The following is a 27377-nucleotide window of genomic DNA, read 5'->3' as shown; positions in this document are numbered from 1 at the left end:
CTGCCTGACCTGCAGAGTTCCTCCAGCACTTTATGCTTGTATCTGAAGATTCCAGCATCTTTTGTGTTTATCATTTTCTAATTTTATTTAATCCATTCTATACTCCGCTGCGTCTGTTTCTGTTCTACCCATCCCCTTCTCCAATGAAATCCACGTCAGATTTTACTTCTTCCCTGAGATCCTTTGCCTCCGCCGGTCGCAAGTGTACGCCAGACATCGTCAGTGCGCATGTGCTTTGCCGCCAGACACCGTCAGTGCGCGTGTGCCTTGCCGTCAGACTTCCTGTTGTGTCTCAACCGCGAGAGAATGGAGTCTGTATTTTTCCATGTTTTGATAGTGATTTAAACATCACCCATGGATTGAGAAGCAGTGAAAGTCCGTCCGGAACAGTGTTCGGCATGATTGAGGTGGTGGCTAAACTACTCCGAGGCCCGGTCTTCCTGACGGGCGAAGAGCTGGAATGTGTTATAACTTTCACCAATCCCGTCACGGCTCGCTCCACCTCGGCCAGCAGGTAAAGGGAGCGCGCCCGGCTTCTCTACCCCCCACCCAACCAGCGCGCGCCCGGCATCTCTACCCCCCCCCCCCACCCAACCAGAGCGCGCCCCGCATTCCCCCCCTCCCCCCCAATTCCAACCAGCGCGCTCCCGGCGTTCCCCCTCCCACCCCAACCAGCGCGCTCCCGGCATCTCTGCCCCCCCCCCCCAGCCAGAGCGCGCCCCGCATTCCCCCCTCCCCCCAACCCCAACGAGCGCGCTCCCGGCGTTCCTCCTCCCACCCCAACCAGCGCGCTCCCGGCGTTCCTCCTCCCACCCCAACCAGCGCGCTCCCGGCGTTCCCCCTCCCACCCCAACCAGCGCGCTCCCTCCGCAGACGATCGGAGCTTGCAGACTCGTGGCCGCTAGTGATGCGCGCGTCTGGCCTCGGTGGTGAGCTTGTGTGCCAGTATCGCCTGCCGTACACTACTCATCCCAGGCTGTCTTTGACACCCACGGATGAACTTCTTGAAGTTCAGGAACTCAACATGAAGTTCTTGGCCCGAAACGTCAACTCATCTTCATAGATCCTGTCTGACTTGCGGAGTTCCTCCAGCATTTTGTGTGTGCTGCTGTGGAAGCAGGGAGAGCATTCTAACTGGCTGCACCACCATCTGGTATGGGGAATGGTGTGTGTGTGTGTGTGGTGGGGGGGTGGGGGGCGAACTGCACAGGATCGAAAGAAGATGCAGGAAGTTATGAACTCCCTCAGCTCCATCATGGGCATTAGCCCTGTGGTATCCAGGACTCCTTCAAACAGTGGAGGCCACCTCAGTAAATGTATTTAAGACAAGAGTGGATAGATTTTTGCAGAGTAGTGAAATTAAGGGTTATGGGGAAACAGCAGTTAGGTGGAGATGAGTCCATGTCTAGATGAGCCATGATCTCATTGAATGGCAGAGCAGGTTCAATGGGACAGATGTTCTACTTCTGTTCCTATATTTTATGTTCATAGGGAACAATGCCTCAAAAAGGCGGCATCCATCACTAAGGACCCCACCACCCAGGACATGCCCTCTTCTCATTGCTACCATCAGGGACCTGAAGGCGCACACTCAACGATTTAGGACCAGCCTTTCACCTCCCCTTATACCCCTCCTGCTTCCCTTTATCCTGTGGCCCACTCTCCTTTCCTATCAGATTTCTTCTTCAGCCTTTTACCTTTTTCACCTATCATCTCCCAGCTTCTCACGTCGTCCCCCTCCTCCACCCACTTGGCTTCCCCTAATGACAGCTGGAACTCTATCCCTGTTAGATTGGTGGGGAAATGAGGTGAAGGTGGATGTCAGGGAAATGGAGATGTGGGTGTTGTGCAGCATCAGCGGTGTAGGAAGGGAAGCCCTGTTCTTTGATCTCTGATGTTCTGGAAAGGAAAGCCACATCCTGGGAACAGCATTTTGGTAATCATGCATGTTCCAAGGAATAAATTCCTAGCCTACTCAGTCTTTCCTTAAGACTCAGGTCCTCTGGACCTAGCAACATCCTTTAAAGTTTTCTCTTTTTTTAACCTTATTTGCATCTTTCCTGTATGTAGATGACCAAAACTGCACATATTACTCCAAATTAGGCCTCACAAATGTCTTATAAAACATCAACATAACATCTTATCTCCTGTACTCATTACTTTGATTTAGTTAGTCCAATGTGTCAAAAGCTTTTGTTATGACCTGTGATGCCACTTTCAAGGAGTTATGGATCCGTATTCCAAGATCCCTTTATCCCACCACACCCCTCAGTGCCTTACCGTTCACTGTGTAAGACTACCTTGGTAATGTCAGCAACACCTCGCACTTGTCTGCATTAAATTCCATCTGTCATTTTTCAGCCTATTTTTCCAGCTAGTCCAGATCCTGTTGCAAGGCATAACAGTCTTCCTTGCTGTCCAGTACACCCCCAGTCATGCTGTCATCCGCAAATTTGCTGATCCAGTTAACCACATTATCATCCAGATCGTTGATAGAGATGACAAACACAACAGACCCAGCACTGAACCCTACGGCACACCACTAGTCACAAGCCTTCAGTCAGAGGTGACTATCTACTACCACTATGATTTTTTCCCACAAAGCTAATGTCTAATCCAATTTACTAGCTCATCTTGAATGATCAGAGACTGAACCTTCTTGACCAAGCTTCCATGTGGGACATTGTCAAATGCCTTAGATAGAATCAGGTTTATTATCACCGGCATGTGACGTGAAATTTGTTAAATTAGCAGCAGTTCAATGCAATACATAATCTAGCAGAGAGAGAAAATAATAATATATAAAATAAAACATAATAATAAATAAACAAGTAAATCAATTATGTTTATTGAATAGATTATTTAAAAATGTGCAAAAACAGAAATACTGTATATTAAAAGAAGTGAGGTGGTGTTCAAAGCTTCAAAATCCATTTAGGGATTGGATGGCAGAGAGGAAGAAGCTGTTCCTGAATCACTGAGTGTGTGCCTTCAGGCTTCTGTATTTCCTACCTGATGGTAACAGTGAGAAAAGGGCATGCCCTGGGTGCTGGAGGTCTTCAGTAATAGACACTGCCTTTCTGAGACACCACTCCCTAAAGCTGTCCTGGGTACTTTGTAGGCTAGAGCCTAGGATGGAGCTGACTAGATTTACAACCTTCTGCAGCTTCTTTTGGTCCTGTGCAGTAGCCCCTCCATACTAGACAGTGATGCAGCCTGTTAGAATGCTCTCTACGGTAGATCTATAGAAGTTTTTGAGTGTATTTGTTGACATGCCAAATTGCTTCAAACTCCTAATAAAGTATAGCCACTGTCTTGCCTTCTTTATGACTACATCGATATGTTGAGACCAGGTTAGATCCTCAGAGACTTGATCCTCAGATCCACAGCCTTGCCTTCATCAACTTTCCTGGTAACCTCTTCAAAAAATTCTATAAGACTGGTTACACATGACCTACTACGCACAAAGCTATGTTGACTATCCTTCATCAGTTAATGTCTATCCAAATACTTATATATTCAGCCCCTCGGTATAGCTTCCAATAACTTTCCCACTACTGATGTCTGGCTCACCAGCCTATAATTTCCTGGTTTATTTTTAGAGCTTTTCTTGAACAACAGAATAAAATTGGCTATCGTCCAATACTCTGGTAGTTAAACTGTTGCTAACTATCTGCTAGGGGCTTGGCAATTTCTGTGCTTACCTCCATCAGAGTCCGAGGGAACACCTTGTTAGGTCCTGGTGATTTATAAACTAATTTGCCTCTTGTCAGCAAACACCTCCTCCTCCTCTGTAACATGTATAGGGTCAATGCATTTGATGCCGCTTTGTCTTACTTCTACAGAATCTTGTGTACATCTCCTGAGTAAATACAGATGCAAAAAAAATATTAAAATCTCCCCCATCTCTTTGGCTCCACACATGGATTACCATTCTTATCTGCCAGAGGACCAAATTTTTGTCCTTTGCAATTCTTTTGCTCTTAACATATCTGTACAATCCCTTCAGATTCTCTTTCACCTTGTCTCCTAGGCAACTTCATGCCTTCTTTTAGCCCTACTGATTATTTCTTATGAGTTCTCTTTCAGTTCTTGTACTCCATTAGCTCATCATTTGTTCCTACCTGTCTGTAGCTGCTCTGCACCTCCTTTTTTCCCTCAATCAGGGCCTCAATATCTCTTGAAAACCAAGGTTCCCCACACCTGTTATCTTTACCTTTTATTCTGACAGGCACATACAAGCTTTGTGCTCTCAAATTTTTTTCTTTTGAAGGCCTCCCACTTACCAAGTTCATTTTTTCCAGAAAAACAGCCTATCCCAGTCTACACTTGCAAGGTCACTTCTGATACCATGAGAGTTGGCCTTTCTCCAATTTAGAATCTCAACCTGCAGATCAGACTTTTTTGCATATTTTCTTTGCATCTAATGATCACAATGCCATTAGTTTCAAAGTGTTCCCCCACATAAACTTCTGTCACCTGCCAAGTATCTTTCCCTAATAGCAGATCAAATATAGCACACTCGACTTCTACAAATTGATTAAGAAAACTTTCCCGAACACATTTGACAACTCTATCCCATCTTGTCCTTTTACAGTATGGGAGCCCCTGTCAAAATGTGGAAAGTTAAAATCTCCTACCATAACAACTTTGGATTTCTTGCAATAGTCTGCAATTTACAAATCTCTTGGACTGTCTTATCACCCCATTTCTCAGTTCCACCCATAACGCCTCACTAGATGAGTTCTCCAGTCTGTCCTAGCCATTCTCCATGACTAGTAACACCACCCCTCCTCCTTTAATCTTTCTCACACTGTTGTATTTAAAACACTGCAACCCCAGACTATTGAGCTGCCAGTCCTGCCCCTCCTAACAGCCAAGTTTCACTAATGGCTACAATATCATAATTCCAGGTGTTGATCCATGTCCTGAGCTAACCAGCCAATACTTCTTGCATTAAAATATACGTAGCTCAGGGCATTACTTCCATCATGCTCAATCTTTTGGTTCCTGAATTTGTCTGAAGTCTTAACAACATCCATCTGCACAACCTTGTCAGTATTTGGACCAGCTGGAAAAATGGGCTGACAAATGGCAGATGGAGTTTAATACAGATAAGTGTGAGGTATTGCACTTTGGAAGGACAAACCAAGGTAGAACATAAAGGGAAATGGTAGGACACTGAGGAGTGCAATAGAACAGAGGGATCTGGGAATTCAGATACATAATTCCCCAAAAGTGGCGTCACAGGTAGATAGGGTCGTAAAGAGAGCTGTTGGTACATTGGCCTTTATAAATCAAAAGTATTGAGTATAAGAGTTGGAATGTTATGAGGTTGTATAAGACATTGGTGAGGCCGAATTTGGAGTATTATGAGCAGTTTTGGTCACCTAATTACAGGAAGGATATTAATAAGGTTGAAAGAGTGCAGAGAAGGTTTACAAGGATGTTGCTGGGACTTGAGAAACTGAGTTACAGAGAAAGGTTGAATAGGTTAGGACTTTATTCCCTGGAGCGTAGAAGAATGAGGGGAGATTTGATAGAGGTATATAAAATTATGATGGGTATAGATAGAGTGAATGCACACAGGCTTTTTCCACTGATGCTAGGGGAGAAAAAAACCAGAGGACATGGGTTAAGGGTGAAGGGGGAAAAGTTTAAAGGGAACATGGGGGGGGGGGGCTTCTTCACGCAGAGAGTGGTGGGACTGTGGAATGAGCTTCCAGATGAAGTGGTAAATGCGGGCTCACTTTTAACATTTAAGAAAAACTTGGACAGGTATGTGGATGAGAGGGGTATGGAGGGATATGGGCCAGGAGCAGGTCAGTGGGACTAGGCAGAAAAATGGTTTGGCACTGCCAAGAAGGGCCAAAGGGCCTGTTTCTGTGCTGTAATGGTTCTAGCTGTTCTGGCACTCTGGTTCCCAACCCCCTGCAATTCAGGTTTAAACCCCACCATGCAGAACTAGCAAACCTTCCTGCTAGGATATTAGTCCCTTTCCTGTTCAGATGCAAGCTACCCTTCTGTACAGGTCCCACCTTCCCAGGAAGAGAGCCCAGTGATCCAAAAATCTTATGCCCTCCCACCTACACCAACTCCTTAGCCACATGTTAAAAGGCATAATCTTACTTCTTTTGGTCTCATTAGTACATGGCACGCTGGTAATTCTAGAGGTTCTGCTCGTTAGCTTAGAACCTAACTCCCTGAACTCGCTTTGCTGAACCTCGTCACTCATCCTACCCATGTCATTGAATCATGGACCATGATCTCTGGCAGTTCACCCTCCCACGTAAGGATGCTGAGAACTTGATCCGAGATGTTTTGAACTTGGCACTTGGGAGGCAACATACCATCAGGAATCTCATTCTTGTCCATAGGCCTTCCTTTCTGTTCTCCTAACTAATGAATCCCCTATGTCCACCACTAACCTCTTTCCCCCCTTCACTTCTGAGTCGCAGAGCCAGACTCGGTGTCAGAGAGCTGACCACTGTAACTTTCCTTTGCTAGATCATTCCCCCCCCAACAGTATCCATAGTGGTATACCTTTTGTTGAGGGGGATGGCCATAAGGGTATTCTGCACTGGCTGTTTAACTCCTTTTCCCTTCCTGACTGTTATCCATTTTCTGGTTTCCTGCACCTAGGGTGTAAATACTTCTCTATTCTATATAACCCCCTTAGCCTCCCAAATGATCTGAAGTTCATCCATTTCCAGCTCCAACTCCTCAACACATAGTGTTAGAAACTGCAGCTAACTTCTCACACATGTAGTTGTTAGGGACACTGGAGGTCTCCTGCCTTCCTACATCCTGCAAGAGAAGCATTCCACTATACTGCCTGGCATGTCTACTGTTCAACTAAGCAACTATAAAGAAGAAAAAACAAACTATGGGGGTCTAAACAAAATTCTACCTACACCTTATTTTTTCTTCTCTGACTGAAGCCATGAAGAGCTAAAGCCTCAAAATCCCAACTCTGAGCTCTACCTGCTCTCAGTGGTCGCTCCACCTGCCCGTGCCTTACTTTAATTTGTTCTTGTCAATCAATCCTGAACAATGATTGGCTACTGTTCAATCCTCCGAACCTCACTCACCCATCACTAAACTGTTCCTATAACCTATGGACTCACTTTCAAGGACTCTTCATCTCATGTTTTTGATATTTATTATTTATTTATTATTATTATTTATTTTCTCTTTCTGTATTTGCAGAGTTTGTCTTCTGCACATTGGTTGTCCATTTTGTTGGGTGTGGTCTTTCATTGGTTCTATTGTGTTTCTTGTATTTTCTATGAACAACAAGAAAATGAATCTCGGGGTTAAATGAGTTTATGTACTTTGATAGCAAATTTACTTTGGGCTTTGAACTTTTGTGCCTAGTTATAACAAACGTGTGGTCCCTAAATACAGGGTTGCAGTCGGACTGAGAATTTTTAAGTATTTACAATAAAGATGAATTGAACGATTACTTGGAAATGGTTTTGAGAAATGTACTTGAGATTAAACTGTTTTTGGATTTTGAATATTTTCAGTTCTCCACGTGCTTTGTAAAATGTAATATTATAGATGTACTAATGTATTTTTAAATTGCATCCGTAACTTTTGTCATTTATTTCAGTGAGATGTTGGCATGGGCAAGTGCTCAAATACATTGCCAATTTCATACTAGTGAGAGTCGTGTTGCACTTCCTCCCTCTGAAGACGCAAAGTATGATGTGCAGGCTGAAAATGAAACTGTATTTGTTCCAAACAGAGGTAGGATGTTATTTTTGAGTTCGTCTGGTGCAATGGATCAAATTATTTATTCTTAAAGCTTTGTATTGCTTGATTTGAACACAGTGTACTGGATAAATCAGTATTACTTTTTGCTGTCTTGAATTGTTGTGTTAAAATTATGCACAGGAGTTCTCAACAGTCCTTGCGGAAAATTATCTTTTTTTTAATGGGTGGGAGCTCAGTGGTCTAATTAGTTTTTTCTTTTATTTTTTTAAAATTCTCATCAAATCCCATCTCATCAAACCCCTTTCTTCAAGCTCCGAGTTATCCTTCCAGTTTCTTTCCTATTTACTTAATATACCCTTAGTACTAGTTTTGTTTGAGAACCAACTCATGCATTATAGCATTGGTTCCCAGCCTTCCTTCTTGGCACTTTTATTTGCTGACATTTTGTTCCTTGTGCTCTGTTCGCTTTTCTACTTCTGTATCTGATCTCTAAATCCCTTCATTTAGAGGATTTAAATGAATCTACTTTATTTCCAAAGTCTTTTTCCTCTGCAAAGCTCTTAAATGTACTAAGTTTAAAGATTGGCTTTATTTGTCGAAGCATACAATAAGATGCTTCATTTATGTCACCGGCTAACACAGTCCCCAAGGATGTGCTGGGGGCACCTGCAAGTGCCACAATTTAGTAATCCTAACCTGTTTGTCTTTGGACTGAGGGAGAAAACTGAGCACCCAGAGTAAACCCATGCGGGTCATGGGGATAACATACAAACTCCTATGGACAATGGTGGGAATTGAACTCTGATCACCAGTACTGTAAAGCATTGCACTAAATGCTACTTTAACATGCCACCTCATGGTCACTTCAAGTTTAAGTTGTTCTTTGAATCTCTTCAGTTGCATTTCTCTTCTTAAAATTCTACCATAATTGCTGTAACCAAAGTCGCATGTGATTTTGACCACATCACAAATGATTTTGACCACATTGACCATAGTTCCTGTTCAGGTTTTTTTCTCACTATTCAGCTGCTTGTTTCTGTTGTCCATCCTTTTTTTTCAGTTCTTAATTTTCCTAACTTTCTTAATTATATTCTGGGTAACTTCAGTTTCTCCCTCAGCCTCTGTGTCGTAGGACCTAGACAGCACTCCAGAAATCCATCATAACCTCAGTCCCCAGCCCTTTACTTTGTCTACATTCTCCTGGATGCTATATTCTGGATATGTGACGTAAATTTCCACTTCCTGTTGAAACTGCTTTCTTCTCCATCTCTGTTGGCCTGCAGTTCAAACAGCTGGTTTTGGATGAGTTAAAATTTATGAAATCTTCAGTCGCCATCTCAAATTTCTACCCCTGTCACTGATTTCTTCTCTCTCTTAAGCCTTTGTCCCGCATTCATCGAGGCTACTTGCAACTTGGACTTGCTCTTAATCCTTGGAGGAGATTTGGGTCTTATTTCCTCTCTCACCAATACTGTCTACTCTTCTGACTCTTCAGAAATATGCCTCCATCCTTTTGTTGAAATGTTCAGACATACCTTTGCCACCTCCAGATATAACTAATGGCCAGACGCTTGTGTTCCATCATGTTAATGTTATTCAAACTCTAATTGTGGTATATCACTGTATATTGGTCCCCTTTCACTCCCTCATTTTTCTGTGGGATAACAACAGAATACTGGAACAACTCAGCAGGTCAAGCAGCATCAGAGAAGGAAAAGAGTGTATGTCGTTGTTTCAGGTCAACGCCCTGCATCAGGACTGAGAGGGAACAGGAAAAGTTGCTGTATATATCAGTGCAAAGGTGGGTGGGATCAAGGCTGATAGGTAAAAGATGAAGCCAGATGAGGAACATACTCTGAGCAGACAGAGGGACAGTGGGACAGAAACTTATAATGACAAGTGGAATCAGATGCCGGGGCAATGATGGGCAGGTGGAACCAGTTAGTGGATGGGAAAGATGAACAAAGGGAAAAGAAAACTAGGTCACAGGTGAGTGTGTGTGGGAGGAAAGCTGTGGGAGTGAGGGTTATCTGAAATTAGAAAATTCGGTGTTCATTTCCAAGCAGAAATCTATCTTTGTTTTTGTTGTTTTGTATTGGCTTAAATTCCCAAACCTGTGTCATTTTAAATTCTGCTCATTTAGATATCAAAAATGTCCACTTTTTCCCATCTTTAACATTACAACTCCAATGACAAACTCTTAGACACCATGTTTCTTGTTATGATATCTTCACCCTTTTCTCTCAAAAATTTCTCCCTAAATCATCTTGTACACAGTAATTTCAACTTTCAGCTCAAATTATTGTACATTATCTCCATTGGGTTATCTATTTTTGTTCATTTCTCCCTCCGCACAAGCTCATTTAACTAATGGTCATTCCTTCCACCTTGTCATCTCACTTTTGATTTCTCTTCAATCACAACTATGGCTAATTTTTTTTCACCTGTTTTCATGTTCTGGGTTCACCACTAATAAACCATATCAGATCACTTACAATGGCACATTTAGAGTCCCAGCAATTTTAGTTTTTAAGCTTTATTCACTGTGACACTGTGTTGTCCATCTAACAATCACACACTCATCCTTGATGTCAAAGAGATTTTAAACCTCTCCAATCCTTACTGTTTCCTGGTCTTGCTCCCATCAACATTACCATTGTATTTATACTGTACAGTTGGTTCAATGATTGATTAATCAGCCTATAGCAAAATGGATCCCAATCTGCTATAATTTTGGGGACATCCCAAAAAGCAGTATTCTTTCTGCATCCCCACCGCACCCAACACTAGTGTCTTCATTTGTTTCCTTGAACAGCTTCTGCTTTTTCTTTCAACTACTGCGAGGATTTCCTGGACTTGGTCAAAAAGATTGAAGCTGCCTGTACAAATGCCTCTGTGGCAGGCCATACCTGTGCCGTTGTTCACTCTCCATCTCCCATCTTCCTTTCACATGATCTATTTTTCTCATGTCTTACTCGTAAGACTTGCTTCTTGGTGTCTCTCTCTCCTGCTCCCAGTAAATCGCTCATGGTTCTCTTTCCGTTTTTGGCCATTTTGCTAACTGATTATGTATTGCATGTATTTCCATCTCCTTTAAAGGAGATCTTTCCTGAATCTTCTTTAAATCACCTCAAAAGAGACTGTCTGTCGATGCCATTATCCTTGTGGATACTTGCCTCATCTCCAAGCTCTCTTTCTTCTCAAGCCTTTCAGTGCACTGTCTGACTATAAATCTGTATCCTATTTGTTAACTGTTTTCAGTATTAGTTGATCTAAAATTAAACATATTGTGGAAACAGTTGAAGTACTCATTTATTTCCAGGTGAAAGAGGAAAATGTATTTTAGCCACTAATCCCAAGATACTGTTCTGTGACCTGTGCCTTGATCCTGGTGAATCAAAGTCATGTAAGTTGATGTATTTTGATGTAGATAAAAACTTTTTCACAGCTTAATAACAGTTATACATAGTATTCAGTATGTGCTAGGCTTGGAGTTTTTTGGTAAATGGTACTTGAGCTGCTTTATTGATGTCTGCTAATTTTAGTATATAGACTGGTAATGTGGTGGGGGAATGGAAAATTTGACAAGGCATAGAACATTATCAAATATCTTGTTTCTGCTGGTTCTGTCCCCAACAATAGTTTTTAAAAAATCCTTCAGATGAAATTTATCCCCGTTTCTTTTCAAAAGAGCATACTGCAGGAATGGTACTGATAGGTTAATCCTAAGTGCTATTATTATCATGTGAACAAAATTTAAAATAGTCTGCTCACTGTTTTCTGTAGTTAAATATTTTTTCTCCATCTTGTTCAAACAAGTACTGTAACATTGCCTTGTAGGCTATATTGCTCAGGTAGAATTTTTCCTAATTCTCAGCTGTCAGCCAGCTGAATCTATTGTTTATGAGTAGGCCCTGTGGTCAATTAAGCATTAATACAGTAAATCTTTCACTTTCAAAGTTCAAAGTGAATTTATTATCAAAGTACAAATATGTCACCATATACAACTCCAAGATTCAGTTCCTTGCAGGTAATCACAGTAAATACAAGAAACGCAACAGAATCGATGGAAGACCACCACCCACTGCAAAAAGAAACAAGACTGCAAATACAAAAAGAATAAGAAAATAAGTAAATAAGCAATAAATATCAAAAACATGAGGTGAAAAGTCCTTAAAAGTGAGTCCATAGGTTGTGGGAACAGTTCAGTGATGGAGGGAGTGAAATTGAGTGAAGTTATCATTTCTGGTTCAAGAGCCTGATGGTTAAGGGGTAATAACTATTCCTGCACCTGGTGATGCAGGTCCTCAGGCTACTGTACCTTCTTACTGATGGCAGCGGTGAGAAGAGAGCATGGCCCAGATGGTAAGGCTCCTTGGTGATGGATGCTGCTTTCCTGTGACGGCACTCTATGTAGGTCTGCTCATGTATGCTTTTCCGTACAAAGGCAACAGTGTTTCCATACAAGGCTGTGATGCAGCCAGGTACTCTCCACCACACATTTATAGAAGTTTGTCAAAGTTTTAGATGACATGCTGAATCTTTGCAAACTTCTGAAAGTAGGTGTGTTGGTATGCTTTCTTCATAATGGCACTTGCATGCTCAACCCAGGACAGATCCTCTGTAATGATAACACTAAGGAATTTAAAGTTTCTGACCCTCTCCACCTCTGATTCTCCATTGAGGACTGGCTCATGGCCCTCCGGTTTCCTCCTCCTGGATCATCTCCTGTGTCTTGCTGACATTGAGTGAGAGGTTGTTGTTGTGGCAACACTCAGCCAGATTTTCAGTCTCCCTCCTATATGCTGATTTGTCAACACCCTTGATTTGGCTGACAGTGCTGTTGTCAGCAAACTTAAATATGGCACTGGATCTGTGCTTAGCCTCAAAGTCTTAAGTATAAAGTGAGTAGAGCAGGGGTCTAAGCACACAGCCTTGTGGTTCACCTGTGCTGAGGGAGATTGTGGAGGAGATTTTATTGCCAATCTGAACTGACTGGGGTCTGCAAGTGAGGAAATCGAGGAACCAGATGCACAAGCAGGTATTAAGGCCTCAGATGAAGATTATTGATTAGTTTTGAGTAGATGATAATATATTGAATGCTAAGCTGTAGTTGACGAACATCCTGATGTATCATCTTTACTGTCCAGATGTTCCAGGGCTGAGTGAAGAGCTAATGAAATGTCATTTGCTGTTGTGACAGTAGGTAAATTAGAGTAGATCCAGGTCACTTCTCAGACAGGAGCTGAGATGTGTCATCACCAACCATTCAAAGAACTTCATTACAGTGGATGTAGGTACTAATGGACGATAGTCATTGAGGCAGGTTACCATGTTCTTCTTGAACACTGATATAAATGAAGCAGCTGGGTACCTCAGACTACCAAAGGGAGAGGTTAAAGGTATCCTGTTGAGCATCCTTCTGGAATTGCTACGTTACATGTGAGATGGCTTTCCAGAGATCGATGTGAACCTCTTGAATTTAACACTCCAGCCAGTTGATCAGAAGAGGTGTTAGTACTCAGCCAGATACTCTGTCTAGGCTGAACGCTTTCCATGGGTTCACACTTCTGAAGGATGCTCTCACGTCAGTGTCAGAGACTGAGATCACATGGTCATTGGAGGCTATGGGTGTTTGTGAAGGTGCCTCCATGTTTTGATGGACAAAGCAAATATAAAATTACTGAGCTCATCTGTGAGCGAAGCCTTTTCACCTATGTCTTTTGGTTTCACTCTGGAATTGCTACGTTACATGTGAGATGGCTTTCCAGAGATCGATGTGGACCTCTTGAATTTAACATGATTCCCAGATCTGAGTGTGACTGATATGGCCCTCAACAAATTGCAGATCGCATGGTTCATCTGGGGCTTTTGGTTAGGGAAGACTCAATGATTTTGTTGGGACACACTCATCTACAACTGTTTTTATAACCTTTGTGACAACCATGGTGTATTCAGTCTGATCCTTGGAGTCAATAAATACAGCTCAGTTCACTGACTCAAAGCAATTCCTCAGCCTCCCTTGATCACCTCTTTGTTGTCCATGTCTGTGCTTGTTACCACCCAGCGTCTAAATCCTGGAACTCCCTACAAAAATCCACTCTAGGAGAGTGTTCACCAGAAAGAGTTCAGCAGTTCAACAAAGGAGGAAGCTCTACTATCACCTACTCGGCAATAAATGTTGGCCTTGCCAATGACACACTGACTCTGGAAAATGAATTAAAAGAAATAAACTTCTTCATTCTCTAGGAGTTTTTCTGGTAATCTCCAACACAGCAGTATTAAATAAAATTTTTAAAAATGCTAAAACGCTCCACAATTCATACAGGACCTCGGAAGAGAATTGCTTTTGGAACAAAGCTGGATTATTGAAACCTAGTTGTTCTAGGATTGTCCAACAGTAGGTACTTGCAGGAAAGTTTGGTCTATTTCTGTTACAGTTTTTCCAAAGGTAAGTTGCAGGGAGACAGGTGTCAAATGGACAAGGGTGAAAGAGCCTGGGTGAACTTTACTGCATTTCACTCCAGGTAAAGCCAATTTTCAGTTATGTAACACTGGACAAAATAATGTGTTAATGTCTAATTTGTAAGTACATATGTCTCAATAATTCTACAGTCTGAGAAGGCATACTTTTGCTTGTTTATGTGTTTCCTTGTAGATGGAGTGTAAAGTGCCTCAAGTCACAATAAAAAAAGCTCATTGAATTCTTTGGACTCATGAAGGCATAATGAACATAGAGGAATGTTTGACCACAAAATATGTGCTAAAATAACTGAAGTGTAAGAGTCCCCATTATCTACTTATGCAGTGACAACCAAATGTATGGTATATAGATCAAAGTTGAGTTTATCGTCATGTGCACAAGTACATGTATGCATAAGTGCAATCACAGGCACATAGCATCAAATCAGTAGCATTCACAAGAAAAACATAAATATAACAAATTATGCAATTTTTACGAGAAAAGCACAAAACCCAAAAAAGGTCATTTTGATGCAAATTGATCACAGTGGTTGTGGTATTCTAAAACTGTAGTGATTAGGTTGCTTCAAAAACTAAATGGTTGAAGGGAAGTAGATGCTCTTGAACCTGGAAGTGTGAGACTTATGGTAGCTGTAGAAAGATACTGTGGCCTGGGTGGTAAGAATCTTAGATGATGTTGCCTTCTTGAGGCAGTGCCTCCTGTAGATACTGCCAGTTGTGAGGGTGGAGTTGGGAATGTGCCCATGATGTACTGGGCAAAATCCACTACTGTGCGGCTTTTTACATTTGTTACATTACAGATGATAAAATCTGTTCGAGGAACTTAATGTATCAAACATCTGTGGGGGGGAGGGGAGGAAATGATGATGTGTTGAGTCAAAACCTCACATCAAATTTTGTTGCCTTCCATTCCCCCATCTCAAAGATGTTGTTCGACCTGCTGATTTTTTCCAGCTTATTGTATTTGTCTTCAGCTTTTCGTTTCTGTGTCTCTGTAGATAGATAACCATTTTTTTTGCTTTTTATTAAAATTAAAATAACCCCTTCCATAAGTCAACAAGACAAAGGAGATGCTTATCGACAGCAAGCAGTTTCAAACTCTTGGAAACGCACATCACACAACCTTTGATGGTCTCAGAATACATCCTACTTAGTCAAGAAAACTCACCAACACCTGTACTTTCTGAGGAGGCGGAAGAGAGCTGGACTTTGCACGTCCATACTCGTGTCATTCTACAGACTTGCAGTAAATAGAGAGCATCCTATCAAGCTACATCACTGATTGGTATGAAAACTGCACTGCGACGGAGAGAAAGGTTTTACAACAGGTAGTCAAAACTGCCCAACGCATCACTGGCACTCGCCGCCTCACCGTTAAGGACAGATATACATAAAGGTGTTTGAAAGGGCCAGTAACATCATGAAGGGTCCCACGCACCCTGCTCATGGACTTCTTTTCCCACTCCCATCAGGGAGGAGGCTATATAGCATCCCCAAGCAGTAAGCTTGATCAACACCTCCACCCACTAACTCCACCACTACTTTATTAATTCCCATCAGTCACTTTATGGACATACAGTCAATCTATGTATCATTATCTTTTGTTTTTGTGCTGCATTGGATCCAGAATAAAAATTATTTTCAGTCCTGATGAAGGGTCTCGGCCCGAAATGTTGACAGCATTTCTCCCTATAGATGCTGCCTGGCCTGCTGTGTTCCACCAGCATTTTGTGTGTGTTGTAAAAATTATTTTGTTGTTCTTAACACTTGTGTACAAGAGATAACATTAAACGATCTTGAATCCTCTAGTCATGGACATTTATCTGGAGATATCCAATGTGGTTTTGCTGTAAATTTTCAGATTCCTACTGTGAAACTGTACCTCTTGATGGTCCACCATCCTTCCGAGGCCAGTCGGTGAAATATGCTTATAAATTGACGGTTGGTTGCCAAAGAGTAAATTCTCCAATCAAACTTCTTCGGGTTCCTTTTCGGGTATTTGTTGTTTATGGTGAGTTGATGACAAAGACTTATCTGATTTGAATTAATTCTAATTGTACTAATGACCCGGCTAATTTCTCAATCAGCAACAGTTTGTTGCTTCTAGATTAGAGATAATTCCGAGGCAATTGATCGTATTCTTTCCTTTTTAATTTGTAATTTCTCTTTGATGGAAGTCATGATTGGTGAATTGAGGTTTTCAAAAGTCAAAGTCTTTATGATAAATAAATTTGAATTCAAGAATAAGTATGGCATGGTCGTATTCCTACTGTTACAGATAGTGTGTCTTTTGGTTATGTTATAGAGGTTCTTTGCAAGCTTCTAGAGTCACACAGAATAGAAGCTGGCATTTTGGACAACCGTGCCATACCCTATCTATGCCCCTTATAACTTCGTACATCTCTCTCTGGTCTCCTTAAATTCCTGCTCCTGTTCCAAGAAAAACAATGCAGCCTATTCAGTTCCATCTCTTATAAATGATGTGCCCCATCTCTGGCAGCAGTATGCTGAATTTCCTCTGCATTCTCTCTAGTCTAATCATGTTCTTTTTATGGTGTGACAACAGATCTGCATAGAATCCTCCGGATGTGGTCGAACCAATATTTTATAAAATTGTACAATAACCTCCATTCTGTTGCATTTTTGCCCTAATTAATGAAGGCAAGTATGCCGCTACCCTGTCTATTTTTGCTGGTTTCTTCAGGTTTCCTTGGACTTGTACATGAGGTCTGTCTGTTCCTTGATACTCTTGAAGTTAGGACCATTTATTATGCATGTCCCCTATACTTATTAGTCTTTTTCCTTTATCAGGATTAAGTACCATCTGCCTTGGCTCTGCCCAACTTGATCTATGACTATCTTCCTCATTAACAACAGTAGTAATCTTTGTGTCATCTTCAAACTAATCATGCTTCCCATATTGTAGACTTTGATACCTTATTTTGTAGTTAATTGTATTTTTTCTTTGGAAATGGTTGGATGAATTTCCAGTTTTATTTACAGCAAAAATCAGGTGGCAACTTCTCCGTTTTCCATACTGTCCAAGTTTAATTTATATATGCCATTGAGGATTGTGTAATTCTCTTATTGACCATTTTCTGCAGGATGGTGAATATTTGCCTTTTAGTTATGTGTGTAAATGACTAGATTTCATTTATTGGTTGCAAGGCTTTTTAGTGATTATTCCATTTTTATCCATATCAGGATTGGAAAATTATCAGTTTCCTCCAGATGAGGCTATGGCACCTACAAATCCATTTTTGGATGAAGATGAAAGTACTAAAAAAGACACTAGATTAGTCGATCTTGCAACTGAAATGTTGATGACCAGCACATCTCGCCGTAGTCTTCGTGAGTATTAATTTTAAACCAGCAGCAGGCAGTATAGGACTTCTAGTCTAGATACCTTTGCATCCATCAAAAGTAGAACATTTATCTATTTTTAAATAATGGTGTATTTATGATTGGGGGGCAGGATAGTTTCACTAAAATATGAAAGAAATTAACAAGTATTTTTGCAATGCACTCAAAATGCTAGTGGAACACAGCGGGTCAGGCAGCATCTATAGGAAGAAGCACTGTCGACATTTCGGGCGAAGGGTCTCAGCCTGAAATGTCGACAGTGCTTCTTCCTATAGATGCTGCCTGGCCTGCTGCATTCCACCAGCATTTCGTGTGTGTGGCTTGAATTTCCAGCATCTGCAGATTTCCTCTTGTTTGCTTAACAAATATTTTTTATTGAATTCCATTTTTTGGGATGGTTTAATAATGCAAATGGTACCATTGAAGTTAATTACTTATAGTTACTGAATCTGACTTGAAGGAACTATTGGGAAGATTATTTCAGAAAATAAATTGGATTAATTAAAAATCTCATCCCTCAACATTCAAGCTGCACAAACCTCGAGGCAAAATATGCAGTATTCTGCATTCTGCATCAGGGTTGGGAAGAGTTTGTGTTCCTGAGGAAGGATATTCAGAATGTTGGGATTGATGTTGGACATTGAGCAGATCAGACAGAGGAGAATAGGTATTTTGATAAAGTAGAAAACGTCTTGCACACTGTTTCTACAGATCAATTCATTGCAAGGTAAAACAATAACAGAATTTAAAGGGAAGTGTTACAGTCACATTGCAGGTAGATAATAAGGTGCAAGGTCATAATGAGGTAGATTGTGAAGGCATTACCCCACATTATACTAGGGGACCATTCAATAGTCTTATAACAGTGAGATACAAACCTTCATGAGCCTGGTGTTATGTGCTTTCAGACTTTTCTGTCCAATGGGAGGGAGAAGAAAATGGACTGTCCATGTGTGAGGAGTATTTGATACGTTGGCTGCTTTACTGAGGCTCTAGAGTCCTTGGAAGGGAGGTTGCTTTCTCTGTGCTGAGCTGTGTCCACCACTCTGCAGTTTCTGCAAGTGGAGAACAGTTACCATACCAAGCTGTTATGCATCCAGATAGAGTGCTTTATATGGTGCATTGATAAAAATTAGTATGAATTGACAGGGATGTGCCAGATTTCTTTAGCCCACTAAGGAAATAGAGGCATTGGTGAGCTTTCTTCGCCATGACATCGATGTGATTGACTTGGCTATTGGTGATGATCCCTGAAACTCTCAACACTCTTAACCTCAGCACTATTGAGTAAACAGGAGTATATGCACCGTCCCCCTTCTCCCTTTCTAAAGTCAAGAACCAACTCTTGTTTTCCTGACATTGTGGGAAAGGTTGTTGTCATGACATTATGTTACTAGGCTTTCATCTCTTTCCTTGACTCTGACTCGTTATTTGAGATATGGCCCACTCTGATGATATCTGCAAACTTGTGAATGAAATTGGAGCAGAGTGCATCCAGGAACGTATAGGAGTAGAGTAGGTGGTTGAGGAGGCAATCCCGTGAGGCACTAGTGTTGAAGTTAGTCATTACTGCCTGTCATTATTGATTGCTGTCTGTTGGTCAGGAAATTAGGGATCCAGTTTCACTGGAGGTGTTGATCTCCAGATCTGGGGTTTGGAGATGAATTTGCTTGGAATTGTAATATTCAGGTGGACCTGTAGCCGATAAATGGAGGGCCTGAGGATCTCAAAACGGGGGTGATGGGGTGATCAGTACTGATAGAGACCTAAAGAATACACCTACCTCATGAAATTTAATTCTACATGCATTCCAGCAATGGTGTAAGGTACTGTTTGAAAGGAAATTTTGAAGTATGTCTTAAGTCTGATCTTAGTCAGATTACACTGAAATGAACATACGGAATACAACACCATCATACATGTTCTGCATTCCCCATGCACTAATGTAAACGACAATTTTGGTGTGTGGTCATGTGCTCTGATATGACCCTCGTCTCCTAATTAACCTTTTAAAATAAATCTAAAAGAATTACAACAGTAATACTGTGCTTTTGCTTATAAATTATGTTTGACTGAAAGTGAAATAATATATTTTGTGCAGATTTGTATAACATTACTAATGTCAGGGGAAAAGTTGGAAAGTTTTGCATTTTCAAAACTATTTATAAAATTGGAGAAGATGTATTGGGCACATTTGATTTCTCTGAAGGAGATATTCCATGTTTACAGGTCAGTACATTTTATAAATATTTTGACTCTGCATTTGACAATGTCTGTTATTACAGCATTTACCAATATGACTATCTTTACCTTTTAAACTGTTGTGCAGGTATTGTGTTAACAATATCTGCATTTTAGCACCCATTGTATAAAGATGAAGAGAAAGTAATTTGCTGCAATTGTTCTGCATTACTGCCATCCTTCAAAATGTATCCAACAATGTTTGATGAATGTGGGATTGAGATTGACTGTGTTTACCTCCATGACCAACTGTTTTATCAGCAAGCTTCTGGACACGATACTTGCAGACAGTCAATGCTGTTTTTGCAGTTCAGGCTTCTTTCTCTTCAGGTAAACAGCTACTGCTGGTTCAGTGCATGTAAAGTTCAAAGTAAATTTATTTATTATCAAAGTACATGTATGTCAACATATACAACCATGAGGTTAATTTACTTGTGGGTATACTCAATAATTCCATAATAGAATAATAACCATTTCAGAAACAATGACCAACCACGGCATTCAATCAGTGTAATTGATGTTTCCCCTGATTGTGCTGCAGTTGATCAAAATGCATTAATAACCTTTGTGGCACTGTTAGATATTTTCAGATTCAGATTTATTTATCACGTGTACATCGAAACATGCAGTGAAATGTGTTGGTTACATTAACAACTAACACAATCTGAGGATGTGCTGGGGCAGCCCACAAATGTTGCCACACAGTCTGGTATTAATGTAGCATTCCCATAACGTTCAGTAGAACAACACAAGCAACAACAATAGCAACAGCCATAGCAATAACAATAACCATTCACACACACAGACAGACCTCCAACACCAAGACAGGCTCCCTCCAGGCCATTAGCCTCCAGTGGACTTATGGACTCGCAAGCATTGGGCATTTGACTTCCCTGGTGGATTTGCAAGCCTAGAGCTTCAGCTATTGGGTCTCAACATCTGGTCTTGCTGACTTCAGTTTTCGACCATGGAACTTTGATCTTCGATATTGACCCAGGATTTGCAGATAATGGGACCCTGAATTCCAGCCTCAAGCTCCTGACTCGCTAGCCTACTGCCTGCACAAACTTCTGATTCTGGGACCTGCTGACCTGGGAGGCACCAGTCCTTGTCCTTGCTGGTCTTCATTCACAGTGCTTGCTGGTTCTACATCTGTCTATAAATGTCCTTTGTTGCACATCCACGTCGCTGGTCTTTGAATGCAGAGGATGGAGTAGAGGTCTAAACTCCAGCTCTAACTCCTCTAAACCCCCATCCCCGATCCCTAACCAAACCTCTAACTCTCCTCTCTATCCCCAGAGTCATTCCTATGAACCTAAATAACAACTTTGACAGAGACCTCAGCTTGGCGCCATCTTGACTGGAAGATTTTGCTGAAGTCATGGATAATTTAAGAAAACATTATTTCTTAATATTTGTCTTAGAATACTTTAACTGGTTATTGCTTTCGATTTTTGTTCTTTTGTTAACTAATCCATTCTTTAAATATGCAACATAAAATTTTAATTGTTTCCAGCTGAATAATAGATGAGATCTCATGGTTTAATTTCCACAAGTGTACAGCTGACTGAAATTTGATTAACTTTGTTTGGTAACTAGATCTTGCTGTTTTTTTCCCAATATGGAATGCTACCACTAACAAAGATGAAACTCACCTTTTGTCTAAGTTTACTCATTAATTCAAATCCTTGAATCTCCTTATTTCCAGTTCTCAGTATCTTTGCAGACTGAAGAGCATGTACAAGAAGATTATCAAAGAAAACCAGGGCAACCTGTTTCACTGAGTACTCATGCTCGGCATCAGGAATCATGTTTGCATACTGCTAAAACTCATTTCAGTTTACCAGTTCCACTTAGTGCTACACCCAGCTTTATGACCACTGTAGGTAAGTGTTTTATTAATCATCATTTGCATAAATGACTTTATAGATGACATATATGAAAATATGTATCAACATATCTTGCATATTTGGATAAACCTGTTCTGGTCCACTGAAAAATCAAACCTACTCTGCCATTTGTTAAGACAATGGGTTTGCTTTGCTAACCCTATACTTCCATATTTTAAATATCTATCCACTTTTCTGGAATATATTGTTTCCACAGGCCTTTAAGGCAAGGAATTCCAAAGATTATTATGCTATGGTTTGAAGAAATTTCACACCCGTCTTTGATAGCTTGCCACTTTCTTTGATACTATAATTTCTGGGTCTGGATAATTCTGCCATGAGAAATATAATTTCTGCATTGATGCTGGCAAGCTTCATAAAAATTTGCACTTCATCTTTAATGTTTATAAAATAAAAGACAATATTTCAATTAGCTTTCTCATTCTATATTTCCTCCATCCCAAGAATCAATGTCTTAAGCCTTCACCATGCTTCCTTAATCCTTAAATCTGTAGAGAGATCAGACTAGTGTGCAATGTTTCAATATTTTACTTCCTTACCTGGGATTTGCTAAAGAAGTAGTTTGTCAAACTATTAGACTAGATAAATTGTTTTCTCTCTTCACAGATGCTATTTGACCTGAGGAGTATTTCCAACATCAGCAGTATTTTACATTTGTATTAATTAGTCTAATGTAATTTAATCAATAATCACTCACTCATTTACTGCTCATGATGTAGCAAATGTTATGACTTGGTGGTAGTTGTCAGTCATATCTGACGATGACAGGAACTTGTGCAGGAGAGTTTTAAATGGATGAGCCATTGTACTGGGCCACTTCCACTCTCTCGACCTCAGAAGTGGTACAGATAGGCATCACAAATTGGGATTTCCTTGGTTGCAGTAGATGACCATGATATCTTCTGTGCCTTGGCATGCCCTTTGCTCTTGATAACAAATTTTTGTTAGCAAGTGCTTACTATTATAAGATTTTAATAATGAGATGAGCTTGCTAGTAGGTCCAGATTAGGGAGCAAATCATTTACCCTACTTACTGGAAGTTTTGTGATCAAAGTCATGAACTCTTGGTTCTTCTGGAATGTGTTATACCTAATGAATACACTGCAGTAATGATTTCATAGGTATCAGGAACAAGGATGCAATCTGTATGTCCCTCTTTCTACCTGCTCTCAAATACTGTGACTGTTGAACAGTTTGAGTTGCAACACCAGGAGTGAATCTTTATTTATTTATGGTGCAGAAAATACAGTTGTATGTTAGCAGACATTTGCCAACTAAGTCAATTGGAGAAGCCCTGGAATTTTTTTGTGTCCTTCACTTAAAACTCTGTACTTGTTAGAAAGTTTTGATTTCTGATTATACTTAGTCTTTGTACCTAATAGGTGGTAGTTTGCCATTCTTGAAAGAATGATCACTAGATAGTGATCATAGTGCAGTCCATAATTAGCACTATTAACTGTACTATGAAATATTGTTCCCTAAGCTGTATTTGAAAACAACTGCTCATGTTCTATTTTGTATTAATTTTTTCTCCTGTAACCCTAGTCCTCAGTCCAATAGCTTAAACTCTCACTATGTTAAATTCAAATTGCTAGTTGACTGCTGTTTGTGACTCTGAATTTCCAAGTTTTATCTTGCAATGCATTTTGGATGTTTTACAATGAATGAACGCCATCCCATTGTGGACCTTTCTTTAGAACTTATTACTTCAAATTTCTCTTTCATTCTCTTTCTTAGAAACCTCTATTTCTTCTTACTTTTTGCTTAATATCTTTTTTCTAGTTTCTCTCCTCCTTGAGAAATTGAGCATTTTTCTTCTTTAAAAGTTTTGAAACATGCTATTTTAATCATTTGGTTGCAATTGGGTCTTAAGTGACTTCAGTGCAAAAATTCTCATTAAATCTTGTGCAACACACCAATTTATAATATTATATTCATGATTTTAACAATAATTTGATATACTTGTATATTTCAATTTCAGTATCCTTGAAGTGGCGTTTACACTTTGAGTTTGTCACTGCTTGTGAGCCAGTGGAACCACCTACTGTACTTGAGAACCAATCGGAGATAATTACTTGGACTGGGGCAGGGAAAATAGATGTGGACACATTCAGCTGGGATCTGCCAATAAAAGTGCTTCCAACTAATCCTGTACTCGCATCATATGTTTCACAGTTGACATCTTTTCACTCCATTGCTATCTGAAATTCATTTGAAATTTTGGAGAAGCAATTGAATAGCAACAACAAATGAAAAAACAAGCAATGATATTGCTTAAAGTATTACGTAGTTCTTTTATTTCTTAATCAAAAATTACTGGAACATACCACAGAATGCAATTCCAAATCACAGTATTTCTTCATGGAAGTGTGAGGAACAAGATTAGCAATGACTACAGTTTCTCCCATCATTGAATGGACTAAGATGGAACACTGCACCTACCACATTTTGTTTTTCATTTTAGACATCCAATTTCAAAAATTCCTTACATTGATAATGATGAGAAGATTTTATCTGGAGAACTGTTTTGTCTAGACAGTGTATAGCTTTTGGATCTGAAGCGCTTTTTATTGTGGGTTTTGCTGTAGATAGTCTAAATTCTGTATCCCACAACTGAGAAGAATTGCAACTTCACATTGGTGCTTGTTGTATTTGCATTTATTTATCTTAAAAACTTGTTGCACAATTACACGTAGTTTGTTGTTCTTGAACATTTTCTATTAAACGTAGATTTTACTCATTGTGCTGTAACACAACAATAAACCTTGTCAATCACCATTCAACATCTTAACCTCAGGAGTAAAAAATTAATTATATTTTAGTAAATCAGTTTTGTTTTCCTGTGTTCCTGTTGGTTTTATTTACTGCTATTTACATTTATTTACTGCTTTGACTCTTGGCATGTCATGGAAGTCGCATCTACAGCTGTGTTTTGATTAACTGGCAGCTAAAACTATGTCCATCTTCATTTTAGTCTTCGTCCTGTATATTTACTTCACATTAAAGTTACTGGTCATCACAACTAAATGGCAATAATTATACAAGCCAGCATCACTTATCTACAGAACAAATAGTATTTAAATTAGTATTCATCAAGTTTTCCCCCTTTTTGTATATATCCTGTGTACCTTTCTTATTGGTAATTTTGGGAAGAAATGAACTATAAAATGTTATCCAATTTTTTGCAAAATATATTAATACCATGTTTGTAGGATATAACATTCACTCCTTTTGAAGCTATTTATGTGATGGTTTGTGCAAAGGTTTTGCAGCCTACTGGCTGACAGAATTTGCAATATTCATCTGCTGTGTGAAAAATGTTGAAGGTTTTATTTCATCAAGAAAACATTTCTCTACTCATTTAGTATTTTTACATTTATTTAGCAATTCATCTGAACAAAATGGACATCTCAAAAATCATATCTACTAAAAATGCTAGCAACTCCATATTTTGCACTGTGCCTAAACAGTTGCGAACAAACATGAGAAGACTTGAAACATTCGATTTTTGGACTAAGACTGGCAGTAAATATGGCAAAATTATTTGAAAAGAAATGGGGAGGTTATAACTGATTTGGTGGTTAACATAGAACAGTATAGCACAGGAATAAGCCCTTCAGCCCACAATGTTTTGCCAAGCCAACTAAAAAGTAAATCAAAAATCCTCAAAAACTAATCCCTCCTATCTACACAATGTTCATTTTCCCAATCTTGCAGATTATAGCCACATTCCATGCAAAATGAACATAATAAATGAAGTTCTTACAGCATACTTAGGAATGTAGTCAACTGTTTTAAATATACAAATGTAAATACAAATAAATTTTGCTTTTCAAAAACGTGGCATTTTTTTTCTATTTTCGTAAGCTAAGCAAGTTTCTGTATACTGTAATTGATTTTTTGTAGCGCTTCAATTGTTGCTTCAAACGTCGACCACATGGTTGAGAAGGATGGCAAGTCCTTGCACCGTACCACATATCACAATATTGACGAACATCAACTGTATAATTTACCCTGAACAGATAGCAATTCAAGTTAACTTTCCATTCAATAAAAATGAAGTCTAATTTATAGTCATCTATGAAGTTGATGAGATAGGGGCCTTTTTTATTTTGTCATTTTGTGTACAACAGCAATTAAAGGTCTCTAGCATCCAGCAACAATAACTGCATTAAGATAACAGCACTCTGTTTAAATACATTTTAGATGGCAAACTTGGAAGGTATATTTCACAGTGTAAATGTGTTAAATGCGTACACATATGATGCAGCTCAACAAATGATTATAATCTTTTAAAAAATTCCTTTATATTTTGAGACATTTATCCAAGGGAATTAAAATCAATGTACTTTTATGTGGGCCAAAGCATATGCTAATTGAAATCATTATACTTTAAGACCATAAGTCATGGGAGCAGAATTAGGCCATTCGGCCCATCCAGAGTGCCTCACATTTTTCATGATTCATTATCCAACTTGCTTTCTCCCCATAACTTTTGACGCCTTTACTAATCGACCTCCGCTTTAAGGATATCCAAATGACTTAGCCTCCAGCCGTATGTGGCAATGTTTTAAAATGTATTTTTCTTTGTAATAATCTGAAATATTTATGGATGCCAGTGTTATTTGCAAGCATTCTGTCTCCATTATAAGATGAGAGTCAAGCTTTTCCTGGCTGTCTAGGTCATACAAGAGAGTGTTGCACCCAGGACTATACCGGAAGAAATGGCATGGTTTCAGTAATTTCAGGCAGTTCTTTTTCTGCAGATAATTTGGCCTATGTTGTTGCTCTAACCACAATGTGCTCAGTGTTCCTTGCATATCTTCTAAATCTTGGGAGAAACAACTTTAAGGAGACTTTCCTGTTGAACCAGTATAGGAGAAAGATGAAGCTATTTTACTGGGGAAGGCTGCATTTGTACTGGGCTGGGGCCAATGTCTTTGTGAATTGAGTAGCTAGAACCACAGATACCACAGTAAGACAGCAAACCAGAAAGTACTGTTGTTGAGAGCTTGAATACATAAATTTAAGCTTTTGTGAGATACTAAATTGAGGTTGTGTCTGTTTGCTCCTATCCAATGACATTAGCTAAAGCCTGATTACACCAAAGTTAAAAGAAAAACTGTCAGTGTAAACGAAATAGAAATTCACTGCATGGGAAGTGGGATTAGTATAGATGGGTGTGATAGCTGACATGGCGCTGCATGACTATGAACCAGAAAGAATGGTGACGTTATATTTGTGATCCCTTGTTCCATTCTTCGATAATTAGGTCATCTCTCAATCTTTATTTCCAATGTAAATTTTTTGGCCAGTTCATTGTTCTAAATGGCTATAAATTCCTGAATTGATGGAGCCACTTGAAAAAAATCCTAACACGAATATTTTTTGCCTGTCTTAGAAGATTTCCCAGCCAATTCAGCAAATCCACAAACTCCTGAACATTTGGCGTTGTTGGTTGAAGGCATTTTTAGAGGAAATTTGTAACTTCTAGCTGATTGGCAGTATATTTATATCCCTGTTCAATGAGAAATCCATAAATCACTTACATGTCACAGCAAATAATTTGTGTTGGAGCTATACAGCTGCATTGATAGCAGTCACTGGTCTTCCACCTCTCCCCAACTTTATACTTGTATTTACCGTACTTGCAGGCTCCTG

At 39.8% G+C, this 27377-nt stretch overlaps 1 protein-coding gene and 1 long non-coding RNA gene across 4 annotated transcripts; one reads left to right on the top strand and one right to left on the bottom strand.

The window, feature by feature from the left end:
- The first annotated feature begins 253 nt into the window (after nucleotides 1–253).
- rgp1 (GP1 homolog, RAB6A GEF complex partner 1) lies at nucleotides 254–25555 on the top strand. 3 transcript variants are annotated; one of them, XM_073064284.1, is made up of 8 exons: nucleotides 254–514; nucleotides 7616–7752; nucleotides 11042–11125; nucleotides 16064–16213; nucleotides 17407–17553; nucleotides 19667–19794; nucleotides 21515–21692; nucleotides 23698–25555. In XM_073064284.1, exons 1-8 carry the CDS (start codon nucleotides 399–401, stop codon nucleotides 23919–23921), a joined length of 1164 nt encoding a protein of 387 aa, XP_072920385.1. In that variant the 5' UTR covers nucleotides 254–398; the 3' UTR covers nucleotides 23922–25555. The 3 variants fall into 3 exon arrangements, with proteins under 3 accessions (XP_072920385.1, XP_072920384.1, XP_072920383.1); XM_073064283.1 differs by having other exon boundaries at nucleotides 257–514; nucleotides 21515–21688; nucleotides 23698–23863; XM_073064282.1 differs by lacking the exon at nucleotides 11042–11125 and having other exon boundaries at nucleotides 257–514.
- LOC140737718 (uncharacterized) lies at nucleotides 25024–27377 on the bottom strand. Its single transcript, XR_012101241.1, has 2 exons — nucleotides 27266–27377; nucleotides 25024–25730 (listed from the first exon to the last, which is right to left on the bottom strand). It is a non-coding gene; the product is annotated as an uncharacterized lncRNA (long non-coding RNA).

Source organism: Hemitrygon akajei, chromosome 13 (assembly GCF_048418815.1).
Source record: "Hemitrygon akajei chromosome 13, sHemAka1.3, whole genome shotgun sequence".
In the NCBI taxonomy this organism is placed as follows: Eukaryota; Metazoa; Chordata; class Chondrichthyes; order Myliobatiformes; family Dasyatidae; genus Hemitrygon; species Hemitrygon akajei.
Note: the sequence above shows the minus strand (reverse complement) of the source record. Positions and strands in the feature narration are given on the sequence as shown.

Excerpts from the sequence above, each read along its gene's own strand:
- rgp1 (XM_073064284.1), top strand. The coding sequence starts at position 399 with ATGATTGAGGTGGTGGCTAAACTACTCCGAGGCCCGGTCTTCCTGACG. Across the intron at positions 11,126-16,063 it reads TCCTGGTGAATCAAAGTCAT|ATTCCTACTGTGAAACTGTA; the intron begins GTAAGTTGATGT and ends GTAAATTTTCAG. Across the intron at positions 16,214-17,406 it reads TCGGGTATTTGTTGTTTATG|GATTGGAAAATTATCAGTTT; the intron begins GTGAGTTGATGA and ends TATCCATATCAG.